The 23,867-nt window shown below is 36.1% G+C and overlaps 1 protein-coding gene across 1 annotated transcript; it reads right to left on the bottom strand.

Annotated features, from left to right (window-relative positions):
* Positions 1-19,134: 19,134 nt before the first annotated feature.
* On the bottom strand, positions 19,135-23,156 carry LOC108999648. The gene is made up of 5 exons (XM_018976553.2): positions 22,592-23,156; positions 20,134-20,233; positions 19,914-20,049; positions 19,536-19,631; positions 19,135-19,459 (listed from the first exon to the last, which is right to left on the bottom strand). Exons 1-5 carry the CDS (start codon positions 22,995-22,997, stop codon positions 19,322-19,324), a joined length of 876 nt encoding a protein of 291 aa, XP_018832098.1. The 5' UTR covers positions 22,998-23,156; the 3' UTR covers positions 19,135-19,321.
* Positions 23,157-23,867: the final 711 nt, after the last annotated feature.

The raw sequence follows: 23,867 nt of genomic DNA, 5'->3' as shown, positions 1-23,867 counted from the left end.
TAGGCCGGAAGTCGGTGCTCCAACTTTGGATTCATTTTGGCACTTATAGCCGAGTTACGTGAGCGAAATGGTGTTTAGTGTAGTAGTTTATCGATGTTTGTACTTATGGAGCGCTGTCTCCAGTACATGTTTTGTTAATAGAAGTGTTGGACAAACGTTATAAATTTTGAATAAGTAGATGTTATGAAATGATGATTATATTTTGGAATATAGCATTCTGGTATATTGTGTATTGCTAAAAAAAAAAATATCCGCTATGAATACTACTTACTGTTAGATGTGTGCTGGGTGCATTGCTGGGTGCACTGTCATGAATGTGACCTTATGTTGCATGTATCAACGCTTCAAGTTTCATCAAATCCCAAGCGAAGTTTAGGGGCATCATAGGGTGATATTAGAGCAATATGTCTCTAGGTAAACCCACAAGTGACTTAGGATTCAATACAAGAATATATGTATGAATTATTAGCATATCTAGGCTAGGATTTGAGATATTTAGACTTGTATTTGAGATACTTAAGCTTGAATGAAACTGAAGTGTTTAGAGTAAGAAGGCATGACAGCATCGGCCGTAGGACAGGTGACTTGGCCCAGATGTTTGGATCATGGAACAGAAACAGAAGTCTCAAATTGAGGAAGGTGATAGTTTTAGATCAGTTAGAAAAATCAAGATTTTAGAATTGGAGACTCTAAGGAAAGATTCCTATTAGGATTTGAAGTTTTAAGTTCTATAGAATTAGTATGTAAGTTTAAGCATATCTGAAGTTTTGGGTTTACAACTATTAGAAGGAGAGCTTGATTGAACCTGCAATATAGAATGTGAGACATTAGGAGAAAAATTTCATGAGGTTTGAAGGTGATGAAGCTGCAGACTTTTAATAATGATTGTATCTTATATTTAGTTATAAATTTAGTGCAAGTTTGGAAGATGATTCTTATAAAATTTAAGGTTATTGATTGTTTTAGGGAGTTGTATTGTCACATCGAGGAATAAATGTACAATTAGCTATAAAGAATGGCTTATGTATTCAATAGAGTAAGAGGCGATTAAACTAATATGGGAATACTAGTGTTTTTGTATAAGCTTAAATTTTTGGAACTACTGAATTACATTCTCAATCTGACACCCATGACCCTATGTATCTCAGGATGAAACACATGGCTCGTAATAGCTAGGCGTGTAATTTTAAACCGAAAAATCGGTCCGGACTGGACCAGACCGGTTGATTAAAAGAAAATTATATATAAGTTTTATATAAAATATTTTATATATATTAAATATTAATATATATAAGTTTTATATATAATGTATAATTATAAATTTATACATTAAATGTTAATTTATAATTTCATATATATATATATATTCATATATATGAAATAATTTCATATTATAATTTATAAATTATTACATTAAATGTTAATACTAATATATAAGTTTATAAATAATACTAATAGTCTAATATAGACTATAGACTATAGTTATACTTATAATTAATACTAAAAGTTTATAACTAATAATAATATTAAATATATAATTTATAACTAATACTAATATATAACTTATAACTATACCAATAGTCTTATATTAATACTATTATATAGTCTGATAAATTGATATATTATTTAGCTATACTAATATTATAATATATAAGTCTATAACGATTTAACTAATACTAATAGTCTAATATAGACTATAGACTATAGTTATACTTAATTACTTATAATTAATACTAAAAGCTTTTACTAAAATTTTATAACTAATACTAATATATAACTATACTAATAGTCTAATATTAATACTATTATATAGTCTAATATATTATTTAGCTATACTAATATATAAGTCTATAACTATTTAACTAATAGTCTAATATAGACTATAGTTATACTTATACTAATATAGCTATACTAAATCACTAAAAGTTTATAACTAATACTAATATATAGTCTATAACTAATAATAATATATAACTATACTAATAGGCTGATATTAATACTATTATATAGTCTAATATATTATATAGCTATACTAATATACAAGTTTATAACTATTTAACTAATAGTCTAATACTAATAGTTTAATATAGAATATAGAATATAGTTATACTTATACTAATATAGTTATATTAAATCACTATAACTAATACTAATATATATAATATAACTATACTAATAGTCTAATAGACTAATATTAATACTATTAATCTATTATATAGTCTAATATATTATATAGCTGTACTAATATATAAGTCTATAACTATTTAAATAATATTAATAGTTTAATATAGATTATAGTTATAGTTATTCTAATATAGTTATACTAAATCACTATAATTAATACTAATATATATAATATAACTATACTAATAGTCTAATATATGCATGGAATTTTTTATGTGCTGATTCTATCTGGCAAAAGTATTTTAGTGCAAAATATATGCATGGTGTGCATCCGTTGGATATTAATATAGAAAGAGGATCCCGTTTCTGGAAATCTGTAGCTAAAGAATTGAAATTTGTACTCTTGCATTCTAAGTGGAGAATTCGTGAGGGGAATGTGTATTTTTGGAAGGATAAGTGGATGAGTTCTGGGCCTTTGAAGGAGAGTTGTCCGATTGTGGGTGAGTTGAACTTGAAAGTAAATCAGGTTATGTTGAATAATAGTTGGAATGTGAATTATTTGGAGCAATTAGTAAGGGTAGGGAAAGCGGCAGAAATTACTAATGAAATTAAGGGTCAAAGGTTAGGAAAAGATAAGCTTGTATGGTTGGGTAATTCGGAGGGTTCCTTTACATCCAGGAGTGCTTGGAATCTTGTTCGGGAGAGGAATAATAATTTTGAATGGACGGAGTGGATATGGAATGCTGCTATTCCTAAAAAGATGTATGTGTTCATGTGGAAGGCCTTTAACTTAAGTCTAAGTGTGGATGATCGAATAAGGAATTTGGGAGTTCCGTTAGTGTCCAAGTGTGAGTGTTGTGAAAGAGGTGCCATAGAGGAGTTTGATCATGTGTTGTATAGTGGGTACATAGCGTCGACCATTTGGAAATTCAGCTCGAATATGTTGGGTCTTCTGTTTGTCTCAAATAGGTCTTGGAAAGTAACAATTGAGGCTTGGTTTCGGAGAGCTTCAAAATCATCTCAACTTGGTATGTTAATTGGATTTGTCCTGGTAATAATTTCCTGGAGTTTATGGAGCTGGAGGTGTAAAGCAAGAATGGAAGGTAAGAAAGAAAAGATCCATGTTTTATGGAGATGGGTTAAATATTGGATTCAGTGGGTTGTTATTAAAATTAATAAGGTCTCTTGTTTGCTGGTTAATGATATTAAGGTGTTAAAATCTTTGAGTATACCTATTATTGAGAGAAAGAAGAAAGTTTTGAAGGTAGTTAAATGGGAAAAGCCAAATAGAGGGTGGCTTAAAATGAATGTAGATGGTAATAGTTGGAATAATCCGGGAATGTTGGGTGCAGGTGGAGTAGTTAGGAATGAATTAGGGAAAGTGGAATGTGCTTTTTCAGAGTCATATGGGCATGGGAGTAATAATCTTGTGGAAGTTATGGCTCTATGGGCTGGTCTTACACATTGTAAGCAATGGGGATATGAGAATCTTGTTATAGAGATGGATTCCTTAATAGTAGTGAATTGGATTAAGAATGGAAGATGTACTCTTTGGTATCTTGAGGAATTTTGGGAAGAAATAGTTAGAATGTTAGAGGAGATTAACTTTGTTGTGAGGCATATATATCGAGAAGGAAATAAGGCTGCTGATTATTTGGCAAGACTAGGAAGTAGTGGGGTGTCCCATGTATGGATAGGTCAAACGGAGCTTCCACATTTGTTAAAAGGGATAATCAAAAGAAATGCATGTGGCCTACCTCAGATTCGAAAATGCTAAGTCAAAATGAAATGTTTGGTAATGTACCTTTATGTTTTTTGTATCTTTTGTATTGTTTTGAGTACTTGAGTTTTTAGTTCAATAGTTTTTTTGTAAAGATCAAGTACTGAGACTGTAACTACGGTTTTCCTCCGCCAAAAATGAGGGCTTATTAATAAATTTAGACATGGGTCACTTTTGGACATGCGACTACCTTCTCTTTTATTTTAAAAAAAATAGTCTAATAGACTAATATTAATACTATTAATCTATTATATAGTCTAATATATTATATAGCTATACTAATATATAAGTCTATAACTATTTAACTAATATTAATAGTTTAATATAGACTATAGTTATAGTTATACTAATATAGTTATACTAAATCACTATAACTAATACTAATATATAACTATACTAGTAGGCTAATATTAATACTATTAGACTATAGTATATTAAATGTATTACAAATATATATATATATATTGTATAGTCTAATATATAATATATTTGACTATAGTATATTAAATGTATTTCAAATATATATATAGTTATACTAAATCACTATAGTCTATTAAATGTATTACAAATAGTTATTCTGATTACTATAACTAATAGTCTAATACTAATATTAACATTATTATATAGTTTAATATATTATATAGCTATAACTAATATATAACTAATATTAATATATAACTATACTAGTAGGCTAATATTAATACTATTAGACTATGGTATATTAAATGTATTACATTTATATATATATATATATATATATATTATATAGTCTATTATATAAAATATTTGACTATAGTGTATTAAATGTATTACAAATATATATAGTTAATAGTTATATTAAATCACTATAGTCTATAGTCTATTAAATGTATTGCAAATATATAAAATTTTTAATTATCATTTAAAAAAAAACACATTGAAAAGATTCAATTAAATAATTAAATTTTAATTAAATGGTAAAGGGCCAGGCTGCCAGCCAAAACCAACGGTGCCGTTTTAATGATTTAATCTATCTGAAAAGTAAAAAGAGTACTAAAAAGTAAAACTGAAAGTGATAAGTACTAAACCTAAAATTGAAAAGTCATCTCTTTAGACTTCAGAGTCCAGACTCTTCGACGTCTTCTTCGTGAACTCAGCAGCACTTTAATCTTCGACGCTTCGTCTTCGTCTCTCTCATCTCTCACTTCTCACTCACTTCTCTCTCACTCTCTCGTCTCTCAACTCTCTCGTCGCTCTCAATCTCTCTTCTCTCAAGTCTCTCGGCTCGTCTCAGATTCTGCCCCCAGCCCACGGTAAGTTTTTTTTTTGAAATTACATACTACTTACTAGCAGTAGCCTACTATGATTTTTGTGATTGGATTTTGTGATATTAGGATTTTTGTGATTAGGTTTTGTCAATTTGGGATTTTTGTGAATATTGAATGCCGATTGGGTTGATAGGATTTTGTGATGTTAGGGTATTTTTTTTTAATCCAAAATTTATTAGTGTTTGACAGTTTCGATTGGGTTGATTGGATTTTGTGATATTAGGGTTTTTTTTTTTAATCCGAAATTTATTAGTGTTTGACAGTTTGTTATATTGCCGATTGGGTTGTTGTTGGTTGTGACCTAGACTTTATCGTTGAATTGGTCTAATGTCCATAGCCTAGATCAGTGGATGGTTAGAAACCTAAGGAACCATGGGATTTTTCAGATTTTACAATCATTTATTGCGAGTAAGCTTTTCTAAATATGATCAACAATTAATGTTTATTTTGTTACTACAGAATCACGTATGGATCAGTCAAATAAAATAGAAACACACGACAATATTCAACCTACAATGGAAATGAGTCAAAAGATTGTAGAATCAATGGAGACTAATGATCCGCTTTCTCCCAAATCCAATGTAAGTAAGCCATCTATTAGTAGGAAAAGATCAGTAGTTTGAGATTACTTTACAAAGATTCGTACTGAGGATAAATCGAAACCTAGGGCTTCATGTAACCTTTGTGGTAAGTAAGCCATCTATTAGTAGGAAAAGATCAGTAGTTTGAGATTACTTTACAAAGATTCGTACTGAGGATAAATCGAAACCTAGGGCTTCATGTAACCTTTGTGGGATGACTTATGCTTGTGATCCTAACATAAATGGCACCAAATCAATGTTGGGGCACTTGGAAAAAACATGTAAGAAGTCTCTACTTAAGAAAGTTGATAGAAACCAATATATATTGGGTTTCCAGTCTAGATCAAGCAGTGGGGGGCTTGTACCTATTTCTTTTAGTGTTGAGGCATGTAGAGAAGCTTTAGCAGAAATGTTAGTTCTTGATGAGCTTCCTTTTAAACATGTGGAAGGGGAGGGATTTAAGAAATTCATGCTTGTTTTGCAACCTAGATAGAATGCGATTCTATCACGTGTAACAGTTGCAAAAGATATTTATAAACTTTATTTGAGAGAGAAAGACAATCTAAAAAGTACTCTTAAGGGGCAGCGCATTTGTTTAACCACGGATACATGGACATCCGTGCAAAATTTTAACTACATGTGTCTCACTGCACATTTTATTGATGAAGATTGGAACATGCACAAAAAAATTATCAATTTTTGCATGGTTGAAAACCATAAGGGTGAGACATTAGGTAAATAAATTGAAATGTGTTTGCTAGAATAGGAAAGGCCCAAAATATTTACAATTACACTTGATAATGCAAGTTAAAATAATGGGGTAGTTTCGTATCTCAAAAGAAAGACAAGAAATAGAAGGGATACTATTTTGGAACATGAGTTCTTGCATATGAGATGTTGTGCTCATATCTTGAACTTGATTGTTCGGGATGGGTTGAAAGAATATGATCAATCAATTGCAAGAGTTAGAGAAGTTGTGAAGTATGTAAAATCATCTCCACAAAAGTGGAACACATTTAAACAATGTTGTAACAGTGAAAACATTACTTGTAAAAGTGGTGTATGCTTAGATATAGCAACCCGTTGGAACTCCACTTATATGATGTTGGATAAGGCTGAACAGTTTCAAAAAGCATTTCAACGGTTAGAGGATGAAGATCCGGGATATATTAAGAGTGTTGAGAAAGATGACAGTGATGATGATGGTGTTAGTGAGTTGGGTAAAGGAGGGGCATCAAAGTTAGGGCCTCCAACCATGGATGATTGGGATAAGAGTAGGTTGTTTGCAAAATTTTTGAAACTGTTTTACAATGCAACCTTGCGTTTCTCAGGGACCAATTATGTCACTTGCAACAGTTTTTTATTTGAGCTAGCAACAATTGAAACTACAATTAATTTGGAATGTGTGGAAGGGCCTCATAATTTGAGGACAATGGCATTTAGTATGAAATCTAAATGTGAGAAGTATTGGGGAAATATTGAAAAAATGAATCTTTTGTTATATGTTGGGTTGGTTTTTGATCCTTGATACAAAATGCGTGGTCTAACATATATTTTTGAAGGAATATATGAGGATAATAGTTCAAAAGTTCTTGTGTTGGTGGATAGGGTTCAAGATGCCTTGACTCGTTTATATGATAGTTATTGTGAAAATGATGAAAGTAATGTTGGGGCACAAGATCAAACTATAAGCCAATCAAGTGAGAGAGGGGCTAGTGGTACAAGTTCAACTGCTGGGGTAGGTCAAGGTAATTTCAGATCATTAATCCATGCACAAATTAAGAATCGTTTGGAGTCGGATAACTCTTTGGCGACAAAATCTGAATTGGAGAAATATTTAATTGAAAAATGTGAATAAGATGATGTGAAATTTGACTTGTTGACTTGGTGGAAGGTCAACTCCATTAGATACCGTGTGTTTTCAAGAGTTGCGCGGGATGTTCTTGCAGTTTCGATATCTACAGTGGCTTCTGAGTCAGCTTTTAGCACAGTAGGTCGAGTACTTGATCCTTTCCGCAGTAGCCTATCTCCTCTTATGGTAGAAGCTCTTATTTGTACACAAAATTGGCTCCGTTCTCCTGCCCCGATTAACATTCGTACTTTAATGGATGATGTTGAGGAGTTTGTGAAAATTGATACAGGTATGTAGCATCATTCATATTTTCTTTAACTATATCTTAAGTGTAAATCATATTAGTAATTTGTTTTAATTATTATGCTTATTTTTTTTCCCTTTTGTGTAGAGCTCATGGATGATGTAGGAGTTCTTCAAGACCTACTTCTTTGGCTGGAGATAATTAAATTTAAGGTAGGTCAACTTGTATAGTATATTTTCTTAATTTTTTTTATTTAATGTAATTACTAACTTTTTATTAGAATTAATTGCTTGATTCATTTTCATACAATTGCAAGGATTGTTGAAGGGACTATTGAAGTTGGTGGCTTGGTGCATAGCTCTTGAAGTTTTTTGTTGGATGTTCTAAGTTATTGTAATTTAGACTTGTAATTCAGACTTTTAAGTGTTTGGACTTGTAATTTGGACTTTTAAATGTTTGGACTTGTAATTTGGACTTTTGGACTTGTAATTTTTTGGACTTATGGACTTCTAATTTAGACTTTTGAACTTATTTTATTCTATAAGCTCATAGGCTTATTGATGTCCATTCTTGAACTTCTTGTGACTGCTCTAAAAAATATGTGTAAGTTTGAAAAAATCCAGTTGACAGTGATAATCAAGTGGAGCAGAACCCTTCCATGAATGGAGGACATGTCATGATAGAGGCTATTTTTCAATTGTAAAAGTGTTGAGACAACAACAAGAGCTGTTCTAAAGCCAACAACAATAACAGTTGACAAATGAATTAGGAAACATCACTCCTTGGATTGGAGAGAGATCCAAATAAAAGTTTGAGAATTGATTCTCCTCAGAATCAATTAGACTACAAAAGGAACTAGAATTCACATCTTTGGTGTAAGGGAATATGTATATGGAATAGTACGCAATCAAATTAATGAAACTCAAAGGATTCACGCCTTATCTTACTGCCACAAAGGATATGCAGGCACAAAAGTTTCAAGACGTTTTGTAGCCAAGGATCCGTTGCCAGGTGACCCATCTTCCAATCAAAGATTTTCAATAACTAGTGAACATGAAAATCATCACAGAAGCCAAATTTGGAGGCTTAGCTACCCATACTAGTCCAGAAAGAAAGTCAGCTAGCCCATATGCTGCCGGTAGAACCTTAGATAATAAAAGGATGATAATTGGAGATGATAAGGGAAAAGGCATTGTGAAATTCATACAACCATTTTTGTTTATTAACGTATGCGCTACGATGTTCTTTTTCACATGGCCATATGCACACCTTGGCTTACTTTTGCCTCACCATCGGTAACGACCACGAGTATGACTTCGTAACGAGCAACGCCTAGCTTTGCATCACATCCTGGACCACAACATCCTCTAGCCTCCTCCAGTTGAGAGGCCACTGCTTTGACTCGAGAGCATTACCCTTTCGCTTGAGCATGTTGTCATTTGGAAATAATGCAAGGTATGTCAGTCAAGTCTTAGACACTCCTAAGTAACCAGAGAAACTCCACTGAGATAATGCTCAATCTCGGCTTGGGGTCGTGATCCACTCACACAACCAAAAACCATAGTGATAATGATATTTTACAGAATAAGATTAACACTTCAATCAGGATAACCAATAAATCATAATGAAGAATTATGTACATGGATAAGTACCAAGAAGGGGACAAGGACATCATAGATCGTAACCTGACATTTCTAGCATTGTTGTAGGAAAAAACCTACCTTTATGGCGAGCTTTCGCCGAATGGTTGCTAATGATCTGGCCTCCTTCTGTTCAATGACGATTCTCGGGTTTGAAAGCATGAAAGTTTGAACTTTTTCTTCAGAATGAGAGCTTATGCCTTCACTCAAAGTTTAGAGTAGACGATAGAGAGAGGGAGAGTGTGTGTGTGTGTGTATTTCTCTAAATTTTATAGAGATTCCAAAATGTGAAGGGAAAGTTCCTAAAGGCAAGGCTCTTAGATTTAGCCTATCAAGAGTCTCACAATTCTTGACATAGATTGATTGGTAAATTGGCGATTCCTCTACGGTCCAAGTATACGTCAGATGGAGGGGTGACTGCAAAGGAACTGACTTGCTTCTGGGTGACTCAGAATCTCAGCTAAGGAGATGAGAAGTGCAATTTGCCGATTGTCAATGTTGCCCATATGGTGGAAAACTCTCATGTCTAGTCGGCACACTTGAGCCCATGATCTTTCTTTTCCATGCACGCTCCATGTAGAAATGTCGCCGTTTGAGTATAGTCTTGTGAGGTTACCCACCACTTTATGAGTACTCATGCTATTTCTGGGTACTACAACTTTCTCATGTTGTTGTCCGTTGCTCGCCCTTAAATGCACTCGTTACACATTACTCACCCATTGCCTGCTGCGTCTTTACTTGTCCGTTGCTTGCCCAATTACCCTCACTTGCTTTTCAAATTTAGATTTCTTCTCCTGTTGTTAGTACAAGTCTTTTGTCGAGTCTGCATCGTCCTCATTCTTTCCCTGATCACTAGAATCTAGTCCTTTAACTCTTGTAGGACTTCTAGTCCAATCACCTTGTTTTCTCCAACTTTATTCCAATACAATGAGGATCTTCACTTCTTTCTATACTGTGATACCCTAGCCAAGCTAGAATCTTGAGGTTGAGATTTAGTTCTAATTGAGGGAAAACCTTTGGTTTTCCAAGGGACAATCATTAGATGCATAGGAAAAGGGAGTGTCGGTTTTACCAAGAGACATGCCACTTGGCAAACATGCAAGGTGCCTTTTAGGGTTTCTAGAAAGAGTAATGATGATGAAGAAAGAAGGATGAGAGGGTTCCGGCCATACCACTAGGCGAGCATGCATAAGGCCATTAGAGTTTCTAGAAGGATCTTGTGATAATGAAATATTATGGTTTCAACCATAGTGGGAAGCACCACTTTTCCTTCATGCAATGAAGGCTTTTAAGTTTCCAAGAGAAGGTTGTGACACTCGACCATGCCACTTGGGAAACATGCATGTGATCTTGAGGGTTTCTAGAAGGATATTTGATGAAGGGACTTTAGGGTTTTGGCCATAGAGGGAGGCACCACTTGTCCTTCATCATAAGAGTCCTTTAAGGTGCCAAGAGAGGAAAATAATCAAGAGAAAGGAAAAGGCATTTGGCCATGACACTTGGAAAGCATGCATATGATGTTTGAGGTTCTAGAAGAAGCAATCATGAGGGAAATTTTGGAAAACCGAAGAGACACATGCCACATGTAAATAATGCAGAAGCTTCTTGGGTTTCTGAAATAGGGAGAGTAAGGGACAAAATGGATGTTCGGCTAGGGCAAGAAGAAAGGACCACTTGGCACCCATGCAAGAGATTTCTCATGGCTTTTCACTTCCCAGCAAAACAAGTGATAAGAGAGAGAATGAGTGGAGGTAAGATGACCCAATTTGGAAGAGGAAGTTCAAGGGTCATTTTCAGTTTTTCTCCCATTTCTTTCCTCTCTATCTCACTCATACCCTAGGAGAAGTTCTCAAATTTCCTCTCCATCCAAACACCAACCTCTTGCAAGCAAAGAAATAAGATTCAAGGATATATTCTTGGTGGAGCTTGGCATGGTAACAAAAGAAGCTTTGGAAGGTTTTGGTTGTAGGAACAAAAGGAAGTGTTGTGATTTGGTAAGAAACACCTTCGAAGTGATTGCGTGTTAGGTTTGGCCACGGAGGGGACACACCATGCTCGAAATCCAAATTTGAGTATGGTTATCCCTTAGAGCTTTTCTTCAAAATTGAGTTTTTGATGGCAAGATAAGTAAGGAGGAATCTTTTGGATGTTTAAAGAGTTTTCAACCATAAATAGGGTTTCATGAGGAGTTTTATTTAGTGCTAAGCACAATCTTGAGTTCTATGCACTTTTCGGCTACTAAGGTTTGTTTGAGTGAAACCACACTTGTCAATACACACACAACTCGATTACTAGGGTTTCACACAAGGATATGGAGGGTTGATATTATTCGACCCTTGGGTCATGACATGTGTGTATCTGTTTATGAAAATCACAAAAAGGGCTTATAACTGATTAGGGTTAGGAAGTCTAAACCATTGATACACGAATCACACACTTAGTTTAGTGCTTTGATTTTGAGAACCTTGTTTAGTACATACAATTTTAGCTTGTTTGATCATTGAATACATTGGAAGCTTAGTAAGTTAGCCACTGACTTACCCTTGGATAATGTATTTCTGTTCTTGTGTAAACTTTGCATCTTGCTATTGTTTTTTATTGCCTATCGATAATAACATGTTTGATTGTGATGTCTACAAACTTGATGTTCTTTATAACATGATCGGTTGATACATGCTAGAATCTTGGGTTGAATAACATGATTAGTTTCCTATTCGAGTTGTATATGCCATATTGAATCATCAAGAGTTTGTTTATGTTTATGTATCTGAATGTTTTAATTCTTTCAAGCTGGATACATGATGCATCTACTTCATATTGAGCATAAGTACATGGTTACATGAAACATTTTATAGTTCACATAGTTTTCAGGTTGTAGATTAAAAATGACTCTATGACACGACCCCGATTCTGTGATGGGAGAATATTCTAATGACACTCCCTTGTCCACTTTAGAGTGATTAAACTAGAAGTGGTAGTGTAACATATGGGTCCTAAATTAGGGTTTAGAATTATTATTATTATTATTGTTGTTGTTGTTGTTATTATTATTATTTTAAAATCCATTTTTAAGGATCTGAGTATATTTTTGGTTTATTTTTTCACCCCTCTTCACGCCTTTTTTTTTTTTCTCTTGAGAGGATTTGTTTTATTGTCTAAAAAATTTTCAAAAAATTCTAGCCATGATTTTACAAGCATGAAACCCTCACATATATCCTCTCTTTTTCCCTCACAATATTCCCTTCAGCAAACCAACAATACTACTGAGGCCAGAACCCCCAGTGAAAGCAAATTCTTATTCAACACAACATTAGCTTAGCTTTCCCCATAACATGACCACAATCTTCCTCTTGACAAATCAAAACACTCGCTTCATTGAAATAATCAAGAGGACACCGTCGGTAAGTGCTCTTCTCTCCTCCGCCGTTTTTTTCCCTCCTTTTGCTATGAATAATCAAATAACACCTGGCTATTTCGTTCTACCATTGTCAACCACCACAAAGGAAGTCGGAACACCTCTCGGCAACCATAGAAATTGCTGATCCAGCCACATGAACTCAGACGCTTGTCTCCTCCTCCCTCGGTTAACCACATTGACCACTCCCTCCCTCTGCCTTGCCATTTCTCGGTGTGAAGCACCAAATAAATCTCTCTCTCTCTCTCTCTCTCTCTTTGTGTCTCACCATTGATGGTTTAGAGGGATCCTCCAGTTTGCCGTCGTTGAACTCGACTCACCCAGCCACCACCATCACAGTTGGTTCTCCCTCTCTCTCTCAGTGAGCATCACACCACTATTTTCCTCTTCTTTGTTTATAAACTTTTGTGTTTTCTAGAGTAAGTAGAGGCTTACTTACTTTGATTTAGCATTATGTAAAGTGTAGTGTGAAAAAGTGTGAATTGAAACGAGATATTTCTAAGGGTTAGAATATCTCACTAAATACTTAGAAACACAAAACTTTATTGACTTATGGCTAAAATTGCAAAGTTACACCTCTACTTATGGAAAACTACAATTTTACCTATAAAATAAGGATTTTACATGCTAACTCCAAATCTTACCAAACTTTACATTCCTCATGTAGACTTTTTCCTAAAGCCAAATATCTAATCAGAAAGATTTAAAACACAAGAAAACTAGGAGAACTATGCTTAGGTCGATTCACATATAAAGGTCAAAAACTTGATTTTTGTTGCAATTTGACCAATCATTAACTAACATGCTTAAACCAATTTTTGCAACATTTAAAAAATCTTATCCTAGGTTCTAAAATCATGCTAAGATATAAAAATACACATTTTATAAAAATCTTAAACTTGCTACATCAATAAAAATGCTAAAACACCAAGTTTAGGTAAAATAGAATCAACTTTTGATGTTCTTGGTCTAATGCTTTTCAAATCAACTTCAAGGACCCAAAAGTCCTTAATTACACTCCTAACATGTTGATAATTCAAATATAAGTGATATAATGCTTGATTAAACAACCAAAATCATAAAAATACAGCATACATAATCAGCTTGCAGTAAAACATCAAAACCATGTATATCATGCTTTTGACTTGAAACCAAAAACACTAGATCCTTGATTTTCAAGAAACACAACTTCAAGAAATATAACCAAATACCTCATATTCAAGTTCTAAGTTGAACTAAGAATTAAATCTAGCACCACATGACAAAAATTTCATTAAAACATAACTCATACATGAGAGGCTCTAGATCAAGTCCTAAACAAACTCTTGCATGTATAAAATCATTTCATCAAAGATCTAAATCAATATCCTTCAAACATAAACTCTTAATACATAGATTAAAGTCTCAAGAACATCATATATGAAGATCAAAGCCATTAGATCAAGTTTTCATAACCAAAGATCACAACTTCACAAAAAAAGAAACTATTTTGAGTCATCCAGTTTTTAACTTTCCAAAATCATGCAAAACTATTTTATAAAAATATTAACATTGCTATAAATCCAAACAAAACTTGCATATTAACATGTTAACACTTCACCATATCAAGATCTACCCAAGATTTCACCAAAAACTTCATCAAAATATCAAAGTTTCACACAAACACAAAAACTGTCTCCACTGTGAGCTTTGCATGTTCAAACCAAACTTTCACCAATCAATACTCTATGAATAATTATCCAACATGTACTAACACAAATTAGACTCAACAAAGAACAAAATACATGAATGTTGAGTCATGATAATCGACTGCCAGAAATCAGCCTCAAAAGCTCTCTAGTTTCTCTAAACAAGTGATGAAAAAAAATACAAAGTATGAAGGGAATGCAAGGGGCATGGGTTATAAAGGCACAACCATAGAGCTTAAGGGAGTTTTGTTACTCATTATCCCCACATACCACACACTACACTTTTTTTATTCTTTTTAATTTTTAATTTTGAATATTTTTGTTTTATTCTTCTTAAACTAATTGAATTATTCTACTCATCATCCATAGACCACACATTTGATAATAGAAAAAATGCCCTGTTAAATTTAAGTTTTGGGTTTTAAAACTTTTCCGTCAATCTTAAATGGCTTTGCTCAATTAAAGTTGGTTACTAAAATTGAAAATGAGTCTTAGCATCTGTAACTTAGAAATTGTCTCGTTTGTTTTTACAACTCTTCTCAACTCATTTCATCTTATTACAAACTGAATACATAAACCAAAATCAAATAAAATGTAAGTCGAGTAAAATTATAATCCAAAAGCCTGTATAGTGGTAGTTGTTGCTCATCTCTGTTCTTTTTGCTATGAAGCCTTCAAATAATTTATCATAAACAGAAAAGAAAAGTTCTCAAATATTATTCAGCGGTGGACCATAGTTTTGAATTTAAAACATTGATGTGGACCTTATGGCATTAAACTTGTTTGGATTTAACAATAATTCCCAAAAGAAAGCGTTATGTTCAATATTTTCTACATATTTCCCTCGAGGCTTCCCACCTAAACCTTGGCAGCCCCATCCGCCCAGGTTCGACTTTCCACTTCTCAAGAAACCTCTCTCCTGACGATCGGGCAGCCCTCTGATATTCATTCGAGCCCACCTGCGGACAAGCACCTAACATTCTATGCAGAGCATTGTGAAGCTTAAAAGACGAGTGTTAAGTACCCAATGGTAAAGAACAGTAATATAGACAATAAAAAGGAATCAAGAACAAGGAAGATAATGATAATAGCTACGTCTTGAGATATTCGAGGTCCCAATTCCTCCCAAAAGAAAACAACAGAAGTTTATAATATTTTTCCCCCTTTCTCCCTCACTACCCTCTTCCCTCTACATGTACTAGAAGAAACCCCTAATTCGACAACTACCAGCAAAAAGGCCATGGGCCACTTATCTAGACCCATGGGCCACTAACAACTTTAACAATTAATTAAAATAAAAGATAGCATTGGGTTGGAGGCCCATCAACCTGGCCCAATGTAATTGGGTTCATAACAATATCCCCTCCTTTAAAGAACCTTGTCCAGGTTGAAATTTTGATGCTCAAATTGCCTTGCCCCACTTCTATGGTACTATCTTCACTTCCTTCTAATGTGTATACCATTGATATGGTAGAACTAGACTTGTCTGTTTTCCTCGAGACAACGTAAGTGCTGTAACCAAGGGATGATACTGATGCTGAAAAAGCAAGCCGATACTTGAATGCTCCCTTGGTGGATTTACCTATATGTGCTTTGACATTGTAATTTATTATGCTCAAAGTGGCATCTGATAAAGTGGCATTTATTATGCCTACTGCAGTTAGGATCAATGTCTTAATGGTGGTCAAACTTGCCAAAAGTGATACCAACTCTGGCCACTCTCGAAAATGAAGCTGCAAACTAATGGAGGTCCCTAAGAAAGCTCCCAGCGTATACACTGAAGCCCAACTCCTGGGTGATATAAAAATTCCAGCAACAATAAGTACGTAGAGAGCAACAAAAGCCTCTGAGCTTCTGGCTTCTACAACAGCATTGAAAACTCGTTTGAGCAGGAACTTTCCCTTTGATGCAAGAAACTGCAAAACAAAAGTTGGGAAAGATTGAGAGAGAGCCGCACCCACCACTACTCCATCATCAATGCTTCTGCAGTTGACCAAATCCGGCGCAAGATAAGTTTTGCAAGAGCCTTCAGGCGTGCCAATGAAAGCTCCAAGCCATTCTCGAACAACAAAGAAATATCCCACTTAGGCAGAACTTTCACATCAGTAAGATTTCCAAACAAGCCAAACTGATTGAGGACCATCCCACCAAAAAATAAACCAAGTATAGGAATAGCTTTAATGACCTTGATTCGGTTTCCTCTCTTGAGTATTTCATCAAACATCTTACGAGCTGCACCCCAGTTTTTAATTCCTTTTGTCTCAAATTTGTCACTTCCTTCCAAGATAATGGACATCCCATCGTCACTCAACCTTGCCACCCAATGCTCATTGATCAGAATATTATTTGTCTTCAATCCATTATCGAACGAACCATGAATAACCCCAACATGTTGGAAGTGCACAACCTTGGCATCGTTCACTAGAACTGCCAGTCTCACTGCCCATTTGAAAACCTTTCTGCAGCTATTCTGATTTAATTTGATTCCATCACTTAGATTCACGGCCTGTAGTGTGGCACCAGAAACTCCAGCTTCATCAATATTACTTGCAAGTCTCTCCACATATCTCGAGTTGTCTATAAGTATATTTCCTTCAGGATGAACAATCAAATAAGAAGCTGACCCGTACGATTTCTAAGAGGGATAACCACAGTGATAAACACCTGGAACTCTCTCATACCATACACCTGTTTTCATGGTGGAAGGGATTCCCTCCATCATTATTTTTTTCCTTCCTCTATCAAAAGGCCTAAAAATAATTTTATGGGGCAAAATGTCAAGCAACCGAGGAGCCAAGGGTTTCTTTTTTATGAAATAACCGAAGCTGTCATCCCAATCCAATTCTCTTCTCTTCAGCTGCGAAGCACGCATCACAACAGACTTGCTATCCGAATCTACGCCCTCGGTGAGCACATTTTTACCCTCCTCTGCCATCTCAACAGTAGATTCATCCCATTCCCTCGCACTTCTTTGCTTTATCACCGATTCTCCAACAAAACCCCACACACCCAACGCCAAGTCACATATCATGCAAAATCCTAAACCCTTAACTATACTCGATTCATCCAAAGACAACAATTCTGAGCTAGAACTCAATTTTATTTCTATGCCCAGTTCACCCACTCGAAGCAAGAGTTCACTCATTCTAGCAAAATCAAAATGTGTGTGAATAAGAGATGGGAGAGTTCGTCGACCTTTGACACCACTTCTAATTGACGTTTTCACAAATAGCTGAGGCGCAATCGTTGCCCCTTTTGAGATGTTGAAGTGGTACGAGAGGAAATGTCCTACTACCACTCCCACCCTTGAGAGCCTGCAAAGCCACGCCATCATCAAGGACTGCTCCTCGACTGTGGGTTGTTGGGATTTCTTGATCTCAAATGAGTTCTGAACTTTGATTAAGGCATCCATCGATAGCACCGATGCCACCTGAAGCTTGAGCATGGCTGCAGTCACTGCAAGCAGCCCATCCGAGACGCCAAGAAGTTCTTTCCCGGGATCCCAGTGAACCGGTACGCTGAGGTTGAAGACGTTTTCTAACTCTAACGTTTGCACCAAGAATTTTCTGCATCGGTCATAACCGAAGAATGAGAATATTGTAGTGTTTTCCTTTTGGAGGTTAAGGGCAGAAAGACGATGTCGATGGCCTATTATTTGGGTTGGTTCGGATATTGGGTGAGGTATATGGTGGTGACGAATGAGTCTAGGGTTATGAATTAATTTCAGAGTTGGATTCTGAATATTAGAAGAAGCAGGGACGATTTCTGCCACCTCTGTTGCCCTTTCTACACCCTCCTCCGCAGCATGGCCTTCCCAGACCAAGCAGTATTCCTCCACGAGTTCATCTTCATCTTTCGGTCCATTTTCTTCCTCCTCTTCGTCTTGCCAGTTCCATAGAGTCTACTTTATCTCAACACAACGTTGCTGCATTCCCTTACAAATTTCTTGCGATCTTTTCATTATTTCTTCCACCTCCAACAACTTATCTAAAATCTTTTTAAGCAACTTTGTTTGCTCCTCGTTAAATCTTACCCCGTCCATGAGAATCGATTGCTAGCTGATACCAATTGTTAAGTACCCAATGGTAAAGAACAGTAATATAGACAATAAAAACGAATCAAGAACAAGGAAGATAATGATAATAGCTATGTCTTGGGATATTCGAGGTTCCAATTCCTTCCAAAAGAAAACAACACAAGTTTATAATATTTTTCCCCCTTTCTCCCTCACTACCCTCACTACCCTCTTCCCTCTACATGTACTAGAAGAAACCCCTAATTAGACAACTACCAGCAAAAAGGCCATGAGCCACTTATCTAGACCCATGGGCCACTAACAACTTTAACAATCAATTAAAATAAAAGATAGCATTGGGTTGGAGGCCCATCAACCTGGCCCAATGTAATTGGGTTCATAACAACGAGATCAAGATGCAGCCCAAAAGATACGAAACAGACAATCATGTCGGCACCCCGTGTATGCAGAGCATTGACTTGTTCATAAGATATGGAATTATCATGACCTTTGAAGATAAACCAAAATATACAATTTTCATTCGAGCTGTATAATTCACTTACAAATGACTATATTCTATCGGCTAAGAAAACTTATATTACAGTATCAAGTTTCATTCTTCAATGCTGATGGCACAGTTTCTTGTACACATTCTTCCTTTGAACTACAGGAACTTCATAGCAAATCCTCAGCGTCTTCAAGTGACCGCTTCCGTGCCTTCAGGTTGAGCTCAAGGCTTTGAGGTAGAGGTGGAGTCCTCCCACGACGGAAGAGAACTGCAAGAGCCCTCATTTTTTGGCAAAGATCAAAAACCTGCAGATAATTTAGAAAGTCTTATTAATTATAAAGAATCATATAGTGTCAGATTTGAAGATTGCTTTGTTCTTACTGAGGAGGCTTCTATCTCTGCAACACCTTCACAACCTTGACCTCCGCCTTGCAGTAAGTCACAATACTTCGCAGCTTCATTTTCATCTTCAAATACCTGCAACGCCAATAAAAATTTTTACTATGCCAGAGATATTAACCTGCATTGAACTATTCACACCAGAAAGTGGCAGGGGATGCAGTGACTAGAGTGACTTTCTTTTTCAAAAGGGTCCAAGTGGGTAAGCAAGTGGGTAATTAGTGTCAGAGACTGTGATGGTAGACTTAAAACAATATATTGCAGTTACCCACAAATAATAGGGTCTTGCTCATGTATTTGCATTCACGAATACTAATCCAACAAAATATACTATTCAAAAACCAAAGCTATTACACTTACTAGCACTCCCTCCCTAATATCCTCCACAAGCATCTGAAACTTTGTCCCAGTTCTTGACTGTTTGGGCTGATTTCCAATTCCGGACCTCCACTTTCCTCCCTTGGAAAACAATAACCCTAGCTCCCTTTCAACTTCACTGTTACAGAAAGAACAAAACAATTGATCCAGTGCAACAGTAATAACTATCCAAAAGAATGATGGACAATAAACCAAAGGAGACCTGCGATTCCGTCGGGTTTTCATTGTGCATAATTGGTTTTCCCGCTGGGTGAGTACATAAACAGGCTTTGAAGTTTCTCTCCAAGGGTTGGCCTCCAGTACTGTACGAAAATCAAATGACCAGAATTGAGAAACACTTACAAAAAAAAAATATTACACCATATATGAACAGAACAGCGAGACTTGTAGAAATAAAGCATATCCCCACATGTACCAATGTAACATCAGTGAACCATGAATGAATGTGTAAAATTTGGAATACTCAAGTTTACACTTGATATAAATGGACACTGCATTTGAGAGAGAGAGAGAGAGAGAGATCTGTAACAATGATATATCTCAACCAAAATGATTGATGATTGAATGGTTAGGATACAACAAAAGATGCCAATGTGTTTAATAGTCCAGTACATGAGTTACACTTGAGCATAATTAGATATATATTCAGGAGAGTACCTAGAGAAGTGGAAGGGGTAATCGGATGAGGCCAAGAATTTTGGTACTATGTATACATGAGAGTACCTAGCAAAGTAGAAAGGGTATTCAAAGGGATGTAGAGTGTAAGGGGATTTCTCCCTCATAAGCCCACTAGGCACTCAGCCGAGAGTAATGGGTTTCGCCCCGATACCCGGCCCTAGGGCCCAAACTTGCCCACGAAGCAACTCGCTTGCAAGGGAAAGTAAGCAATGATGGTTGATGGGACAGACAGGCCTGACGTCACTAGGCAGCATCCCGTTCATGGGGACCCATACAAGACGAAACGGGAAAGATGGAGAACCTTTGATCTTTTGACAAGGGAACATCGATTGACCACGGAAGACACCAATAGAGTAAAACAAATCGGGAAAATACACTGCATTAATGACACCACTACCCGAGCAACACGTCACATTAATGACGCCGTTGCAGAAGCATGCCGCATTTAAAGAACTCTGACAAAATGAACAGTAAAAAAGACATGAGCTTCACGGGGGCAGGCACGATTTGTCCCCCCTAGACTCCTGGTATAATAGCAATTTCCAGGTATGAAAAGACTTTGGTCTTTGGACTCTCTCATTATTTACAAACTTCCAAAATACTCTACTGACTTTGACATCGGAGACTCCTCGGCCCCAAGGCCGCCCTGAGCACCCTCTCACAGTTTCTTTTTTCTTCGTTTTCGCAGGCCCAACTTTGAAGACCTGAATTGCTGGGAACTGACCCAAAAGCGTACAAAACAAGACGTTAACACAGAGCATGTATATTTAATGTGATGTAATCAGGACATGGCACAAAGCACCTTATACGATCTGACCAAAGGGCGCAAGTATCAAGGGTAATCATTAAGTACACCCACAACTGCAAAAGGGGGATTCCCTTAGATGCATAGTTTCCAAGAATCAAGGCATCCCGCCACTATAAATAGCCCAACAAATAAGGCGAAACTCTCAAATTCTAATCCATTCTGCACATACTAGGTTATCCTCTCTTAAGACTAAGTATCAGAGCTACCCCACATCGGACACACCAGGCAAGTGCTTTCTTTTTTTCTTTCTAGGCATTGCATTCATCACAAGGATCACGTCTTTGGCATTGGAAACTGCACTAACATCTCCAAAAGCAGGATGGAGAGGTTCTACTGCCTGCCAGCCAGCCAGCATTTCTCTATACTCTGGCAACATGTATACCATCCTTTCAAGAGCATAAGTCATTAAATTTACAAGTTTCAAAATAACGCCTCTAGTCAAAATAACCATTCATTTACTTTTTGTAAATGTCAAATGACAATATAATTTAAATCACACACACCGAGGAGAAAGAATGTAAAGCTAAATTTTATGCATAGACATCCAGGTATCTGAAAATCAAAGACCGAACAAACAAGGTTCCGGCATGAAGGAACCTTGTGAATCAATAAATGCTAAAGGGAAGAAATAACAAAACCAAATGAATGCGATATATCGTTGACTATAAGGGAGTGAGGCATTGAGATCAATGCAACAGTGCTACATAATTTGGTCTGTACTGAGACTTGACGAAGATTGAACATTTCACACGGTGAAAACGGAGGATGAGAAACAAATTAAACGACAAGGTTGCAGATTTCATGGTAAAACACGATAAACACTCTTTGAGTAGCTGTTCAAGGTGTTTTCTCTTGTTCCATGTGCTTGGGCTTTTTTCCCTATTCTTCTATTGATATTAATAAAAAAAATTATTTATTAAAACAAGACGCACTCTTTGACCAGCTGTAAAGGAGCAAAATACATTATGAAAGATCAAAACTCATCACATCGAGAAGGGGATCCAGAAAGAGTTATGGCCCTAATTATGTTTAAATGGTTATAAATGATTCCCGTCGAACGCCCAGGGAAAAGCATTGCAATCCAACCAATTAACACGGAACAGAAAAAATCACGATCAGGAGCAGCAGCTGGAGCTACCCACTATAATCAGAATAAAGAAGAAGGAAGCAATACCATCATAGCTGCTGCTATCGAAGGTCTGGTGGAGGTGTCTACGCATGTCGTAGGCACGCGACGACATCCGCTTTACGAACTCATCCGAAGTTCCAGGAATGGTACCGTCCAGGTGAAGCGCTCTCTCCACATCCTCTCTTCCGTCGGCGTCTTCTTCTTCTTCCGCAGCTCCACCTCTCAGACTAAAAGAAACTTGAATAATTCTCCTTCTGGGAGGTTCTGGAGAGTACGAGACGCCGACGAAATAAGAAGAAGAAGAAGAAGAGGAGGAAAAAAGACGACGGATGCCATGGCTGTGGGAAGCGGAGAGAGGAGCCACGGAGAGTCGCCGGCGGCTGCGGAGGCGGAAGGGGTCACTGGTGGGAGGGAGAACAATGGAAGGCGAGACGGAGGAGAGTGAATCCATGGAGGATGGGTCGCTCTACCTGCAGGTGGGGTAGGATTATATGTGTACGTACATAGATGGGAAGAAGAACAGTTTGGGAAGAATCGGGTGCCGGACTTCTTGGCGTGAAAGGCTGCGAATGTGTAGGTGTAGCCTATTGGTTTGGTGTGGTGATTAGGAAGGAGGCGCTTTGTCAATGTCATGATATTTTCGCTCCAGTCTGTGGTGGGTCCGCCAGAGTTACAACTGACGGGTCAAATGAGAAAATAGTGTTTGAATTGTAGTCTGCTAACCCAATACCATTTCTATCGTAATTGGGCCCTTGACCACGCAAGCCCAATGACCTTGGTCGACCCATATATGGTATAGATGATTAAAAAAAAAAAAAAATCACTATTCACCACCTCATATCTTAAATCTTATAAAAAATATTTCTACATTTTATAAAAAATATTCTCACACTCTATAAAAAAAATTATAAGTGTAAAGTGTCTACAGTGACTGATATGTAAAATTACTCTAAAAAAATATTCATCTTTTTAATTATGTTTTCATTATTTCTTAGCATGACATGAAATAAATGAATAAAAATAATTAATTATGTAATTGTTTGATGTACGATGAAAAAGTGATGAATAAAATGACCTATTGAATAGAGTTCGTGTTGTTACCGTATAAGATCCTCCCATTCCGCTATGAATAATAATAATAAAAAAAAAAGGGAACAAAATAATTATGGTAGCTTTGGTGCTATAATTTGAGACCGACCATGGTGGATATGAGATTAGTATACAAAGGGTAATTTTTTTTGGCAATCTTTTATGAATAAGGTAAAAGGTAGATTGAGGAACTACAGCCTTGCAAAATAGAGTTGCTAATCAAAGTGCTTAA

This window comes from Juglans regia, chromosome 11 (assembly GCF_001411555.2).
Source record: "Juglans regia cultivar Chandler chromosome 11, Walnut 2.0, whole genome shotgun sequence".
NCBI classification, from domain to species: Eukaryota; Viridiplantae; Streptophyta; class Magnoliopsida; order Fagales; family Juglandaceae; genus Juglans; species Juglans regia.
The sequence above is the reverse complement of the archived record's forward strand: the minus strand, read 5'-3'. Positions and strand labels throughout refer to the sequence as shown.

Bases quoted from the DNA above. Each gene is read 5' to 3' on its own strand.
- LOC108999648 (XM_018976553.2), bottom strand. From the start codon at position 22,997: ATGGATTCACTCTCCTCCGTCTCGCCTTCCATTGTTCTCCCTCCCACC. The intron at 20,234-22,591 runs GTATTGCTTCCT...ATTTTCGTACAG, and splicing joins CGATAGCAGCAGCTATGATG to TACTGGAGGCCAACCCTTGG. The intron at 20,050-20,133 runs GTCTCCTTTGGT...TTTCTGTAACAG, and splicing joins AAAACCCGACGGAATCGCAG to TGAAGTTGAAAGGGAGCTAG.